The 16,313-nt window shown below is 45.7% G+C and overlaps 1 protein-coding gene across 1 annotated transcript in view; it reads right to left on the bottom strand.

Moving 5' to 3' along the window:
* Nucleotides 1–16,313, bottom strand: part of bmpr2b (bone morphogenetic protein receptor, type II b (serine/threonine kinase)) — a 156,315-nt gene that overhangs the window by 31,829 nt on the left and 108,173 nt on the right. Inside the window, exons 5-6 of the mRNA XM_067988231.1 lie at nucleotides 11,853–11,944; nucleotides 4,157–4,387 (exon numbers count right to left, since the gene is read on the bottom strand). Of these exons, the coding sequence (XP_067844332.1) occupies nucleotides 4,157–4,387; nucleotides 11,853–11,944 (323 nt within the window). The remainder of the gene's footprint in view (nucleotides 1–4,156; nucleotides 4,388–11,852; nucleotides 11,945–16,313) is intronic.

Genomic DNA, 16,313 nt, shown 5'->3' with positions numbered 1-16,313 from the left:
TCTCTATATCTTTAGTCATCCAGGGAGCTCTAGCTTTGGATGCCCTTCCTTTCCCCTCATAGGGATGTGTCTACTCTGTACCCAAACCAACTCCTCTTTGATGGCGTCCCATTGTTCAATTACTGTTTTGCCTACCAATTTATGATTCCAATCCACAAAGGCAAGATCCCTTTTCAACTCACTGAAATTAGCCCTTCTCCAGTTAAGTATTTTTATGCTTATTTGTTCCTTGTCCTTTTCCATAACTATTCTAAACCTAATGATATTGTGATCACTGTTACCCAAATACTCCCCCACTGAAACATGCTCCACTTGCCCCACTTCATTCTCCAGAACTAGATCCAGCACTGCTTCCTTCCTCATTGGGCTGGAAACACAATGATCATGAAAGCTCCCTTGTATACATTTCAGGAATTCCTTCCCTGCTGTCCGCTTTACACTGTGACTATCCCAGTCTATATTAGGACAATTGAAGTCCCCCATTATCACTATAGTTCTTGCATCTTTCTGTAATTTGCCTGCAAATTTGCTCCTCTATCTCCTTCCCACTATTTGGTGGTCGATAATATACACCCAGTAGCGTAATAGAGCCTCTATTTTTCCTTAATTCTAACCAAATAGATTCTGTCTTTGAACCCTCAACTACATCATCTCTTTCCAGTGCTATAATAGTTTTTTTTGATCAATACTGCCACCTACCCCCACCCACCCCCACCCTTTCCTTCCCTATCTTTCCTGAATGCCATGTAGCCCGGAATATTAAGTACCCAATCCTCCCCTTCTTTGAGCCAGGTCTCTGTTATTGCCACTATATCATAGTAGTGACTTGAGCTTGTAGCTTACCAACCTTATTTACCACACTACATGCATTTACTCCAAAGTCGTCTTAGATTGCCTCGCATTTGCTCCCTTTTTGATTCCTCCTATTTCTGAACTATTCTTTACTCTAGTGCTATTTGTCTCTCCCACTCCTCTGTGCACCTTGTTTCCCCTCTCTAATGTTTCATCCTGGTGTCCATTCCCCTGCCAAATTAGTTTGAACCCTCCCCCACAGCACTAGTTAACCTCCCCACGAGGACATTGGTCCCAGCTTTGTTGCGGTGCAACCCATCCAGCTTTTACAGATTTCTCCTGCCCCAGAACTGGTCCCAATGCCCCAGGAATCTGAAGCCCTCCCTCCTGCACTATTTCGCCAGCCACGCATTAACCTGTCTTATCCTATCATTCCTATACTCACTAGCGCGTGGCACTGGGGATAATCCAGAGATTACTACCTTTGAAGTCCTGCTTTTTAACGTCCTCCCTAGCTCCTGAAACCGTTTTCCTTCCTATGTCATTGGTTCCCACAGGGACCACGACTTCTGGCTGTCCTCCTTCCCCCCTCAAAATGTTCTGCACCCTCTCAGTAATATCCTTTACCCTGGCATTAGACAGGCAACACACCAAGCAGGACTCACGTCAGCAGTTGCAGAAACGCCTGTCTATTCCCCTGACTATCGAATCCCCTATAATAACTGCATTTCTACACTTTTTTGTACCCCCCTGTGCAGCAGAGTCTCCCCTGTGTCGTGGATTTGCTCCTGAGTGCACTCCCCCAAGGCGTCATCACCCTCACTAGTATTTAACACTGAATACTGGTTTGTGAATTCCAGGGGATTCCTGCACTGCCTGCCTCTTCCTCCTAGTCCGTCTGGTGGTCACCCACTCCCTCTCCACCCGAACTCTGTGTCGCAGTGGGATGACCACCTCCTGAAACGTGCTATCCACAAAACTCTCAGCTTCCCATATGCACTGTAGTGACACCGGCCGCCCCTCAAGATAAGAAATTCTGAGCTTGAGCTTGAGCAGTTGGCGGCTCTTGCTGCACATGTGGTTTACCGGGACACACAAAGTGTTCTGGAATTCCCACATGACACAGGATGTGCAGGTGACGGGCCCCAGCTGTCCTGCCATGTTAGATAACAGTTACTTAAACTCTTTGTTTAGCTTTAAGGCTATTTAATTGTTTAGCTAACACTAAAACACTAACCACCAACACTTAACCAATAAACTAAATATATATCTGTAACTTACTCTCGCTGCTCCGCCTTGTATTGTGACGTGACTTTTTGATTATTTTTTCCTTTATACCCGGCCACTGGCCGGGGTTGGGGGGGGGGGGGGGGGAAAGATTCCCACGCTTTCTCTGGGCTGCTCCTTTATACTGGGCACTGGGGGGGATTCCCGCGCTTTCTCTGGGACTGTGACCCAGTGCCTACAGGGACAGTACTTGTCCTTATGTAGGTGCCATGGTGTCTGATCAAGTACTGCTCAACCTCAGGAAAGACTGAGCAGGCTGAGGCTCTTTTCTCTGGGAAAGAGAAAACAAAGAGGAGACCTGATCGAGGTCTTTAAAATTATGAAGGGGTTCGATAGGGTGGATGTGGAGAAACTGTTTCCACATGTGGGTGAGTTCAGAACAAGGGGGCATAAACATAAGATAGCCATTAACAGATCAAATAAAGAATGTGGGACTCGTCGTCGCATGGAGGGGTTGAAGCAGCTACAATTGATGCATTTAAGGGAAGGCTTGCTGCGTACATGATGGGCAAGGGAATAGGGGGATAAAGGGCAGGGTGCAGAAGTAATTAAAGTGGAAAGAAGCTCATGTGAAGTATAAATACCGGTATAGACAAGTTGGGCTGAATGGTCTTTCTCTGCTGTAAATCTGTATAACTAACTTTCCATTTGGTGTGTTATCACCAGACTTACATGTTGCTACCAAAAATAACTAGGAAAAATAACATTTTCAATCAGTATACTGGTGGTATGCTATACATCACCTCAAACTGCTCCTGCCACTACCATTGACAGACCTATACACCAGAACTGTACCCGTGTTATGCAATGACAGACCTATACACCAGGACTGTACCCGTGTTATGCAGTGACAGATCTGTACACTGGTACTGTCCCCCGGTTATACACTGACAGACCCGTATCCACCAGTACTGTACCCGTTATACAGTCACAGACCTAAACACCAGTACTGTACCCCAGTGTTATAGTGACAGACCTGTACCCACCAGTACTGTACTCCAATGTTATACACTGACAGACCTGTACCCACCAGAACTGTATCCCAGTGTTATACACTGACAAACCTGTACCCACCAGTACTGTACCCTTTATACAGTGACAGACCTGTACCCACCAGTACTGTACCCTTTATACAGTGACAGACCTGTACCCACCAGTACTGTACATGTGTTATACAGTGACAGACCTATACACCAATACTGTACCATGTTATACACTGACAGACCTGTACCCACCAGTACTGTACCCGTTATACAGTGACAGACCTGTACTCACCAGTACTGTACACGTGTTATACAGTCACATACCTTTACACCAGTACCATACCTGTGTTATACAGTGACAGACTTGTACTCACCAGTACTGTACCCCAGTGCTATAGAGCTCAAAATTTTTACCCATCACCGGAAGGACAGAATGTATAATTATACTGCTGGCCGTTTCTCAGAATTGAATAGGATATATAAGTAGGAATAATGTTATGCATAATAAAAACGTTCCTAAGTATATATCCAGTTGAATGGTAAAATCAAAAGAAATATATATATATAAAATATAAAATATATATATATATATAATATAAAAAGAAATGCATACATATATCAATAAATAAATCGGTAAATTTTCCTAAGTAGGTGGTGGTGGGATCCTTCCCCTCCACCAGCTCCTACTGAAAACATGTACCCGATAACAGAACCTCCATTATCCACACTCCATTTACCCATCAGAATTTTCCCAGGACCAAAACTTCTGCAGGACCTCATTGCACAGTCCAGTAAGATCTTCCCAACATAAAGCAGGACAAGAATGAGCAATCTTCAGTTTCTGTTATTGGCACTGTACATTTCCCTGTGTTATGGTATTGCTGGTGAATCTCCAAAATCTGGGGAATCTCGATTACCCGACAAACCCTATTATACGCCAGAGGGCTCCCTCCGTTATGGTGGGCAATGGAGGTTCCACCATAGAACACAAGTTTCACATGCCCACCATTCCCATTGGCAACAGTCAATGCTCTGGGTTATTTTGTGTGTTTGGTTACTCTGACCCTCCCAGTGGACCCATCCAGACGACTTACATTGGGATAGTACTCCATCACCAGCAGATACTCCGTTCTGCCGTCACTAGATATTCTTTCCTCGCTCACTATGAAGCGGGCTATGTTATCATGCTCCATCAGTGGAAGCCTGTATATGTCTCTCTCGTTGATATAGTTCTGACGGTTTGAGGCACTGAAGATTTTCACAGCAACCGGGCGTTCATCCAAAGACCCTTTGTACACTGCACCATACCGACCCCGGCCAATCACCTGGAGAGAAAACAAATTAAACACTTTAGTCTGGGAACTTCACTTTATTTTAGGCCAAATTCTACCCTCCACCCCCCCTCCCCAAATCTTTCCTGAAAGTGTTGTCTCTTCGGTTCACTAGGTACCAGCAGCCCGCTGGTAACTTACCCAATTGGTTACACTTCATGGGCGGGCAGGTTACTGGATCAGAGAAGACATCACACCTGAGCCAGATCTTATCCTCACTCCCTGCATCCCCCCCCCTCCGCCACTCCCCAAACCTCACATGCACACACACCAGAACAGGGCCAACTGAATCGTTATTAAGAGTAGGAATCCTGGCGGATTGTTTTCACCCCCTACTCGAGTGGCACTAGTGCAGTGTGTTTTTGCAGATTCCAGAACTCTTCCTTTACCCCCATCTCATGGCACACAGGCAACTAGTTTCATTGGAACACGAGAAAAGTCAAGGACAAGATGTCTATCGTTCTATTATTCTAACTCCGCTCTGTAACAGAGAGCAGGGGTTAAGGGTAGTTACTCAACTGGCAAAAGGTGGGAAGTGGTGTTCCACAAGGATGGATACTGGGACCGCTGTTGTTCGCAATTTACAAAAACAATTTGGACTCGGAAATCGGAAGTACAATTTCAACATTTGCAGATGACACCAAATTGAGGGGTATAGTTAATATTGGGGAGGACCGCAACAAGATACAAAACATTAATAAACTTACAGAATGGGCATGTAATTGGCAAATGAATTTCAATATAGATAAGTGCAAGGTGATGCATTTTGATAGGAAGAATAACGAGGCCACGTACTACTTAGATAATAAGAGTCTAAATGGGGTAGAGGAGCAAAGGTATCTGGGGGTACAGATATACAAATCACTAAAAGTAGCAACGCAGGTTAATAAGGCCTTAAAAAAAGGCAAACCAAGCCCTGGAGTTAATTTCTAGAGGGATAGAACTGAAAATCGGAGAAGTTATGGTAAACATGTATTGAACCTTGGTTAGACCACACTTAAGTACGGGGCACACTTCTGGTCTCCATATTATAGAAAGGATATAGAGGCTCTCGAGAAGGTGCAAAAAAGATTCACAAGGATGATACCAGAACAGAGAGGTTATACTGATCAGGAAAAGCTGAATAGGCTGGAGCTCTCTTCTCTAGAAAAGAGAAGCCTGAGGGATGATCTAATAGAGGTCCTTAAAATTATGAAGAGGTTTGATAAGGTAGACATAGAGAGGATGTGTCGAGTTGCGGGGAGTCCAAAACTAGAGGACATAAATATAAGATAGTCACTAATAAATCCAATAGGAAATTCAGGAGAAACCTCTTTACCCAAAGGGTGGTTAGAATGTGGAACTCGCTACCAGTAGTTGAGACAAATAGCACAGATGCATTTATGGGGAAGCTAGATGAGGGAGAAAGGAATAAATGATATGCTGATAGGGCTAGAAGAAGAGGGTTGGGAGGAGGCCCATGTGGAGCATAAACGCCGGCATAGACCAGTTGGGCCAAATGGGCTGTTTCAGTGCTGTAGACGCTATGTAACTCTATGTTGCCCATTCTTCTACCGCTCTCCCATTGAAATCCATCCATCTAGTACATTAACTGCCCCATCTAAGCCCATCCCTCTATTACCCTAACTCTTCCATCGAAGCCCATTCCTCTAGTACAATAACTCTTCCATTAATATAATGGCGGATAAAAGAGAGCCCGGAAGCAGGAGAGCTGAGCTAAGGGAGATCGGAGGGAGGGGGATAAAGGAGGGCCGGAGAGCGGGAGAGCTGAGCTAAGGGAGATCGGAGGGGGATAAGGAGGGCCCGAGAGCGGGAGAGCTGAGCTAAGCAAGATTGGAGGGGGATAAAGGAGGGCCCAAGAGCGGGAGAGCTGAGCTAAGGGAGATCGGAGGGGGATAAGGAGGGCCCGAGAGCGGGAGAGCTGAGCTAAGGGAGATCAGAGGGAGGGGGATAAAGGAGGGCCCGAGAGCGGGAGAGCTGAGCTAAGGGAGATCGGAGGGGGATAAGGAGGGCCCGAGAGCGGGAGAGCTGAGCTAAGCAAGATCGGAGGGAGGGGGATAAAGGAGGGCCCGAGAGCGGGAGAGCTGAGCTAAGGGAGATCAGAGGGAGGGGGATAAAGGAGGGCCCGAGAGCGGGAGAGCTGAGCTAAGGGAGATCAGAGGGAGGGGGATAAAGGAGGGCCCGAGAGCGGGAGAGCTGAGCTAAGGGAGATCAGAGGGAGGGGGATAAAGGAGGGCCCGAGAGCGGGAGAGCTGAGCTAAGGGAGATCGGAGGGAGGGGGATAATGGAGGGCCCGAGAGCGGGAGAGCTGAGCTAAGGGAGATCAGAGGGAGGGGGATAAAGGAGGGCCCGAGAGCGGGAGAGCTGAGCTAAGGGAGATCAGAGGGAGGGGGATAAAGGAGGGCCCGAGAGCAGGAGAGCTGAGCTAAGGGAGATCAGAGGGAGGGGGATAAAGGAGGGCCCGAGAGCGGGAGAGCTGAGCTAAGGGAGATCAGAGGGAGGGGGATAAAGGAGGGCCCGAGAGCGGGAGAGCTGAGCTAAGGGAGATCGGAGGGAGGGGGATAATGGAGGGCCCGAGAGCGGGAGAGCTGAGCTAAGGGAGATCGGAGGGAGGGGGATAAAGGAGGGCCCGAGAGCGGGAGAGCTGAGCTAAGGGAGATCAGAGGGAGGGGGATAAAGGAGGGCCCGAGAGCGGGAGAGCTGAGCTAAGGGAGATCAGAGGGAGGGGGATAAAGGAGGGCCCGAGAGCGGGAGAGCTGAGCTAAGGGAGATCGGAGGGAGGGGGATAAAGGAGGGCCCAAGAGCGGGAGAGCTGAGCTAAGGGAGATCAGAGGGGGATAAAGGAGGGCCCGAGAGCAGGAGAGCTGAGCTAAGGGAGATCAGAGGGAGGGGGATAAGGAGGGCCCGGGAGAAGTGCAGAGAAAGCGGGAGTTCAGTCGCTGCCAGTCAGAACCCACCCACCACATTCTGAGAAAAACCCAAGTGTGACGTCATAGGGAAACACAGAAGTGATTGGTTGGTGAGTATTTCATTCGTTTAACTTTCAAAACAAGTGTAACTTGGTAATTGTAAGGTTTTAGTAGTCGTAGTAGAAGGTTTTCTAGCAGTTGTAAAACTTATTGGGAGTAGTAGGGTTTATAAATTATAAATTTAATTAAGAAGAAGAATAAATTAATTAACACATAACAAAGATGGCAGGGCAGGTGATGTGTTGCGACTGCAGAATGTGGGAGCTCCTGGACGCCAGTGCGATCCAGGGCAAACACGTCTGCAGTAAGTGTTTGCGGCTTGAGGAGCTTCGGCTCAGAGTCATTGAGCTGGAGGCCGCACTGCAGATACTGCGACACATCAGGGAGGTGGATAAATATCTGGACATTCGGTTCCAAGGTCATCTGAATTGGTCAGTGATCAGGGACAGCAGGGTGTGACTGCGAGCAAGGCGGGGAAGGGGATCGAGAAGGTAGAAGTGGAGGAGTCTCTGTCTTTGCAATTGTCCAACAGGTTTGAGGTGCTTGCAGCCTGAATGGCCGAAAGCGGAGGCTGCAGGGTGGATGAGCAAACTGACCATGGCACCATGGTACAGGAAGCCATTCAAGCGGGGGGAGTTAGTCAGAATGTAGTGGTAGTAGGGGACAGTATAGTCAGGGGATAGACACTGTTCTCTGCAGCCGAGAACGACAGTGCAGAAGGTTGTGTTGCCTGCCTGGTGCCAGGGTTCGGCTGTGGGCTGGAGAGGAACTTGCAGTGGGAGGGGGAGGATCCAGTTGTTGTGGTCCACGTAGGTACCAACGACATAGGTAGGTCGAGGGAAAAGGTTCTGCTTAGGGAGTAAGTTAAAAAGCAGAACCTCAAAGGTAATAATCTCTGGACTATTACCTGAGCCAGGAGCAAATTGACATTGGGTAAATAAGATTAGAGAGTTTAATTAGTGAGTCAAAGATTGGTGTGGAAGAAATGGGCTTCGATTCATGAGCAACTGGCACCAGTACCTGACGAAGGAGAAAGCCTCCGAAAGCTTGTAATTTTCAAATAAAATTGTTGGACTATAACCTGGTGTTGTAAGATTCTTTACATTTGTCCACCCCAGTCCATCACCGGCATCTCCACATAATGAAGTTAAAGATAGTATCAAATTGAAAGAAAAAGCATATAATTCTGCGAAGATTAGTGGCAGGTCAGAAGATTAGACAGAATGTAAAAAACAGCAAAGAATGACTAAAAGAATAATAAGGAGGGAGAAATTAGAGTACGAGAGAATGCTAGCTAGAAATTTAAAAACAGATAGTAAGAGTTTCTACGGGTATTTAAAAAGGAAAAGAGTAAGTAAAGTGAGCGTTGGTCCTTTAGAAAGTGAGTATAGGAAATTAATAATGGAGAATAAGGAAATGGCGGATGAGTTGAACAGATATTATGAGTCCATCTTCACTGTAGAAGATACAAATAACATTCCAAAAATAATTGTGAATCGAGAGGTGAAAGGGAGGGAGGAACATAAAACATTTACAATCACCAGGGAAAGGGTGCTGAAAGAAATATTAGAACTAAAAGCTGACAAGTCCCCAGGTCCTGACGGACTTCATCGTAGGGTCTTAAAAGAAGTGGCTGCAGAGATAGTAGATGCATTGGTATTAATTTTCCAAAATTCCTTAGATTCTGAAAGGGTCCCATCAGATTGGAAAATAGAGAATGTAACTCCTCTATTCAAGAAAGGAGGGAGACAGAAAGCAGGAAACTACAGGCCAGTTAGCTTAACATCTGTCATAGGGAAAATGCTAGAATCTATTATTAAGGAGGTTATAGCAGGGCACTTAGAAAATCTCAATGAGTCCACACGGCTTTCAGAAAGGGAAATTGTGTTCGACTAATTTATTAGAGTTCTTTGAGGAAGTAACAAGCAACGTGGATAAAGGGGACCCTGTGGATGTGGTGTACTTGAATTTCCAGAAGGCTTTTGACAAGGTGCCACATCAAAAGCTACTACACAAAATAAGAGCTCATGGTGTAGGGGGTAACATATTAGCACGGATAAAGGATTGGTTAGCTAACAGGAAACAGAGAGTAGGCATAAATGGGTCATTATCAGGTTGGCAAGATGTAACGAGTGGAGTGCCACAGGGATCAGTGCTTGGGCCTCAACTATTTACAATCTGTATCAATGACTTGGATGAAGGGACCGAATGTATGGTTGCTAAATTTGCTGATGACACAAAGGTAGGTAGGAAAGTAAGTTGTGAAGAGGACATAAGGAGTCTGCCAAAGGATATAGATTGGTTAAGTGAGTGGGCAAAAATTTGGCAGATGGAGTATAATGTGGGAAAATATGACAGGAGGAATAGAAAAGCAGTATATTATTTAAATGGAGATAGATTGCAGAACTCTGAGGTACAGAGGGATCTGGGTGTCCTAGTACATGAATCACAAAAAGTTAGTATTCAGGTACAGCAAGTGATTAGGAAGGCAAATGGAATGTTGTCATTTATTGCAAGGGGAATGGAATATAAAAGTAGAGATGTTTTGCTGCAGTTGTACAGGGCATTGGTGAGACCACATCTAGAATACTGTGTGCAGTTTTGGTCTCCTTGTTTACGAAAGGGCATAATTGCTTTGGAGGCGGTTCAGAGAAGGTTCACTCGACTGATTCCTGGGATGAGGAGGTTATCTTATGAGGAAAGGTTGGGTATACATTGGAGTTTAAAAGAATGAGAGGTGATCTTATTGAAACATATAAGATCCTGAGGGGACTAGAAGGGGTAGATGCTGAGAGGATGTTTCACCTTGTGGGAGAGACTAGAACTAAGGGCCACAGTTTAAAAATATGGGGTCTCCCATTTAAGACAGAGATGAGGAGAATTTTTTTCTCTCAGAGGGTCGTGAGTCGTGAGTCTGTGGAACTCCCTTCCCTGCAGAGCGGTGGAGGCAGGGTCATTGAATATTTTTAAGGCTGAGTTAGATAGATTCCTGATTAACAAGGGAGTCAAAGGTTATAGTAGGTAGACAGGAAAGTAGGATTGAGGTCGCAATCAGATCAGCCATGATCTTATCAAATGGCATAGCAGGCTCGAGGGGCCAAATAGCCTACTCCTGCTCTTAATACGTATGTTCATATGTACGTATGTATATTCGTATTGAGGCCCATCCCTCTAGTTCATTCACTTTCCCGTAGAAGTCCATCCTGCTAGTGCATTAACTCTCCCATCTCAATATCCAATTGCATACTTCTCTGTTCTCTCCAATGTTCTCCTCTCACTTCCTCTCCTGAAGACTCTGACTCATTTATTAGGTTACAGCGTCATGGGCAGTATCCACCCTCTGGTAAGTCATTCACAGAGAGAAATTATTTCCAATGGCAGGAGGGTCAAAAACCAGAGGGCATAGATTTAAGATAATTGGCTAAAGAAACAGAGGGGAGATGAGGAGAATTTTTTTATGTAGAAAGTTATGATGATCCGGAATGCACTGCCTGAAAGAGTAGTGGAAGCAGATTCAATAGTAACTTTCAAAAGGGAATTGGATAAATACTTGAAGGGGAAAAACTTACAGGGCTATGGGGAAAGGGCAAGGGAGTGGGACTAATTGGATAGCTTATTCAAGCAGCCGGCACAGGCAGGATGGGCCGAATGGCCACCTTCTGTGCTCTAAGATTTTATGATTCTAAATGGCCATTCTTTACATGCAAGCCTAGATAGACAACGAGTGTGGGCAGTAAGGGAGATCTCTTTGGGGTCAAGGTGCTCCAAGATGACACACCCGGTGATGAAAGGTTAGCATCACGTCAACCCTCTGGGATCCAACTGAGTATCCCCGGACATATTGATGATTGACCAGTCAACCCTGCTCATTCCAGAGATTTGGAGGGATCACTGAAATTTTCTCACTTATAAGCGAATGCCTTAATACTGGGCTGGACAGGATGCTTACCAGTGCTCTGTGCTTGCAGACTGTTCAGATTTAGCTGATTATACTCCCATCAGCACTCTTACCTATATCATTGGATCCCTGGGCCAATTTGCCCCCTAGCTCTCTGGAGTTGGCTAAGTGGGGGGTTGTCCCTAAGGGAAGAGAGTGTGCACACTGTGTTGAGCAAACAGAAATTCTATCCGTCTGGATTTGAGCAGCTTGGCTTGGAGACATGGCAATGGGCCTCCATGCACATCTGACACCTGGCTGACCATTCAAGAAAAAAAGTGTGGGCAGAATATTTGACTATTGGAGGCATCACGGCCAAGTCTGATCCTATCCTCACCCTGATTTGAAGTGCACTTTAGTGACTGTTCTTCTCTTCCCAAACCCAGGGGTACTGCAATCAGGTGTAGTTCCACAACTATTGCTTTGGCCTCAATCAGCTAACTCAGCACGGATCGGGGATTGAACCTGGGAGTTTCCTAGTATGCATGATTTTGTTCTGCATGGGGCAGCTGTTTCTCGAAAGCACATGAAAGGTACAGTGGGATTTGCCTACCTCAAGGAGCTTGAGGCTGTCCAAGTCGAGGGAAGGTTCAGAGGGTGCAGCCTCCAACATGTTCATACTGTGAAGTCCATGCTTCCTGTCACCTGGTTAAAGAAACGTCAAAAATGGAAAGAGATGAACACATCAAGTCAACAAGCTTCTGGTTTCATGTAGTTTGTGAAATAAATGGTGCACAATGGGGATCTGATAACAACTTATTAGGTGCACGAAGACCCCATATTTTTAAAAATAGCACATTCTTTAATATCAACGCATGGTATCAATATATTGATCAACTGTGAGTGGTGTATATGCGGAAATATGAGAAAACCTCTAATGGTATCCTGAAGTTAACTGCTCAAATTATTTAATAGTTTCCTGCCAAATCCCCTCAATTCCTGTGCTTTAAACCTGCGCAATAATTTTTTTAAATAATTTCTTTTGTGTGAATTTTCTGTTGCTCATCAAGGCGAGGATGTTAGTGTTTGGGAGTAGAATGCTTTCCATTTCAGACATCCAGTGTCAGTACCAAGAACTCACAGGGCAGGTACAGCACGGGTTAGATACAGAGTAAAGCTCCCTCTACACTGTCCCATCAAACACTCCCAGGGCAGGTACAGCACGGGTTAGATACAGAGTAAAGCTCCCGCTACACTGTCCCATCAAACACTCCCAGGGCAGGTACAGCACGGGTTAGATACAGAGTAAAGCTCCCGCTACACTGTCCCATCAAACACTCTCAGGGCAGGTACAGCACGGGTTAGATACAGAGTAAAGCTCCCGCTACACTGTCCCATCAAACACTCTCAGGGTAGATACAGGGTTAGATACAGAGTAAAGCTCCCTCTACACTGTCCCGTCAAACACTCCCAGGGCAGGTACAGCACGGGTTAGATACAAAGTAAAGCTCCCTCTACACTGTCCCATCAAACACTCCCAGGGCAGGTACAGCACGGGTTAGATACAGAGTAAAGCTCCCTCGACACTGTCCCATCAAACACTCCCAGGACAGGTACAGCATGAGTTAGATACAGAGTAAAGCTCCTTTTACACTGTCCCATCAAACACTCTCAGGGTAGATACAGCACGGGTTAGATACAGAGTAAAGCTCCCGCTACACTGTCCCATCAAACACTCCCAGGGTAGATACAGCACGGGTTAGATACAGAGTAAAGCTCCCTCTACACTGTCCCATCAAACACTCCCAGGACAGGTGCAGCACGGATTAGATACAGAGTAAAGCTCCCTCTACACTGTCCTGACAATGTGCCTTAGCCTCCCAACCTCAGAACAGCGGGCTCTACTGCACCTGTAAGATATTTTCCATTTCCCGCATCTGCCATCCTGTACCTTCTTTGAGTGACATTACCAATTCATGCCAATTGCTGCAGAATTGGGAGAGGGGGAGTTTTGTGCTGCATCTCCAAACCCACTAAGAACTGGATGGAGACTGCCCTCAACTCAATTCATGTTCGACCCACGTGGCTTGCAGAAACATCATCAGTCTAGGCTTGATTTGAACCAATGTCTCAGAGGTTGAACGCCAGTATCAAACCAGTGCCCCTAACTTGGCAACAATTAGCACGATTGGAACTCTCACTCACAGAATGATTAGTGTAAGAAATGGAAAAACGTCAGTGTCTCGAACCCAATGCACCAGCCAGTCCCCAGTGAGAATGTTTTCAGACTGATTCCATCAAGCTGACAGTAATAATCATAAAAATAAATAAACAGCAAATGCTGGAAATACACAAGAAAGTGTGAACCTGCCTTATCTCATTACCACTGCCGAGGGACCTTCTGTGTGTTTCCTGCAGTTTCCATTTCTCTTTCAGTTGGCGGTGTCTAGAAAGCTCTGCCATCTGGTGACTCAGATGGTTCTATTGGCCTGCTTGGCACATATGGTTGAACTGGTTTGCTTCCGGCAGACCAGGTGGCATCACTGATCTGACTAAGGTGGCGGCTCACCCCAATGGCCATTCGTCATGAGTGAGGCTAGATAGTGAGTGTTGGCAGAGTACTGGACCATGGAGGACATCACAGCGAGGCCCGTTCACATCCTCACCAGACCTCTAAATGCAATGTTCCAGCATGAGTCACCGGATATTGATGAGGAGTGGGAGCCCTGGTTTATTGTCCCCTCTATAGCACAGGGGCTGTCGAGGCTCTTCTCCCAGCCTAGCTGAGATCAGCAGACCTCGGACGAAGATCAAACCTGGTTCTTTCTGACTTATGTGTCTCAGCTACATGCTGCTTTTACCAACTGAGACCACAGTTTAACTTTATTGCTTGCGGGGCCTCCAATGTGAGCGCTGTTGAGGCTCTTTCTCCTGAAGACCCAAGTACTTTTCACTATTTTGATTTGTAATGCTGCAGCTATATTAGGAGAAAGGCAAATGAGAGGAAAGGTCAGACAACACTGAGCTAATCTATCTGTTCTCTCTTTATCTTGGCACAGGTGGCCCATAAAACAACATGTGTGAGGTTTTGTCTCATGAAGGGCTGAAGGAGATTTTTATATACAGGAGACTCTGTTGCCACACTTGGAAGGTTGGCAAGGACACTCGTATTCAAACTGCACAATAGTGTTACAACCCGTGAACATAAGGGCACAAAACATTAATACTATCTTTCAGTTTTAGAACACAAAAGCTAATTAAGCAGAACAAGATGAACAGTGAGTTTAACCAACCAAAAATCAATGTTTTGGGATGAATCCTGCAACCAATCCCAGGTAGTGTGCACCCTGGGGAGATCCTAGTCATCCACAAAATGATTCCTTTCTTTCCCTACCGCTCCTAAAGAGCCAGTGCTTGGTTACATGGACACCGGCCTCCCTTGGTCAAGTGGTCATTCCTTATTTGACTATGGATGACATCACAACCAAGCTTAATCATGTTGCTCATCCAACATCCATATATAAGCACTTTTAAGCAGCAGCTCTCAGGAGTGGATTTTTCACTCCCTGGCCCAGGGGCACTGAGGTTAGTTGTAGTAGCCCAATTGCAAACTAGTGGCTATTGCATTCTAATCTGGACAATGGGATGAAAAACATAGATACATACTAAGCTAAACACAACTCTACTGCCACTTTTGGACAGTAATCAGATCTCAGATTAAAGGGAAACTTTACCTACACACCTTGAAGTTTCTGGGTTCAATCCCATCTGTGTTAAATTAGCTAATCTCAGCAAGATCAACAATAAAGGATGTTGGCCTCAGTAACTTCCGAATAGGAAGATACGTACTCCTCATCATCATCCAGTGACTCCTCATCAAAACCAATTATTCCTGGGTAGACAGGGTTCCCACTCCTGATCAATTTCTAGCACAGACATGATGGGCCGAATTTCCTCCTTCTGTGCCGTAAATTTCTAACTTTCTACGAATAACCAACGATTCCTGGATTGGCAAGCTCCCACTCCTGGAGGAACTAGGGTCCAAATTAATAAGCAGAACCTCAAAGATAATAATCTCCGGATTGCTACCTGAGCCACGTGTAAATTGGCATAGGGTCAAACAGATCAGAGAGTTAAATGCGTGGCTCAAAGAGTGGTGTGGGAGACAGGGGTTTGGATTCATGGGGCACTGGCACCAGGACTGGGAAAAGAGGGAACTATTCCGGTGGGACGGGCTCCACTTAAACTGGGCTGGGACCAGTGTCCTGGCGAATCGGATAATTGGGCTGTAGACAGGGCTTTAAACTAAAAAGGGCGGGGGGAGAGGGTTCAAGTAAGGGCAAATTTATAAATCTAAAGAGAAAAGTCAAGGCCATAGAGCAGTATAACGATTTGGGTAAAGATAAGCAGAGTGTGTCAGGAAGGGACAGAGAGTTTAACGGTAATAGTGCATCAGTGAATAAGGTCAAATCAGGAAAAAATAGTAAAAAGTTAAAATTAAAGGCACTTTATCTGAATGCACGAAGCATTCGTAACAAGATAGATGACTTAATGGCACAACTATAGATAAGTGGGTTTGATCCAGTAGCCAACACAGAGACATAGTTGCAAGGTGACCAAGGTTGGGAACTAAATATTCCAGAGTATTTGACTTTTTGAAAAGATAGGCAAAATGGAAAAGGAGGTGGGGTTAGCCCTGATAATAAAGGATGACACAAAGACAGTATTGAGAAAGTATCTTGGCTCGGAAGATTAGGAAGTAGAATCAGTATGGGTGGAGATAAGAAATCACAAGGGGCAGAAAACACTGGTGGGAGTAGTTTATAGACTCCCTATCAGTAGCTATACTGTTGGACAGAGTATTAATCAAGAAATAAGAGGAGCTTGCAACAAAGGTAATGCGATAATCGTGGGGGACTTTAATTTTCATATAGACTGGACAAATCAAATTGGCAAAAAGTAGTTTGGAGGACCAGTTCCTGCAATGCATTCAAGACAGTTCCCTAGAACAATATGTCATGAAACCAAACAGGGAACAGGCTATTTTAGATCTTGTCGTGTGTAATGAGAGAGG

Source organism: Heptranchias perlo, chromosome 7 (assembly GCF_035084215.1).
Source record: "Heptranchias perlo isolate sHepPer1 chromosome 7, sHepPer1.hap1, whole genome shotgun sequence".
Classification (NCBI taxonomy): domain Eukaryota; kingdom Metazoa; phylum Chordata; class Chondrichthyes; order Hexanchiformes; family Hexanchidae; genus Heptranchias; species Heptranchias perlo.
Note: the sequence above shows the minus strand (reverse complement) of the source record. Positions and strands in the feature narration are given on the sequence as shown.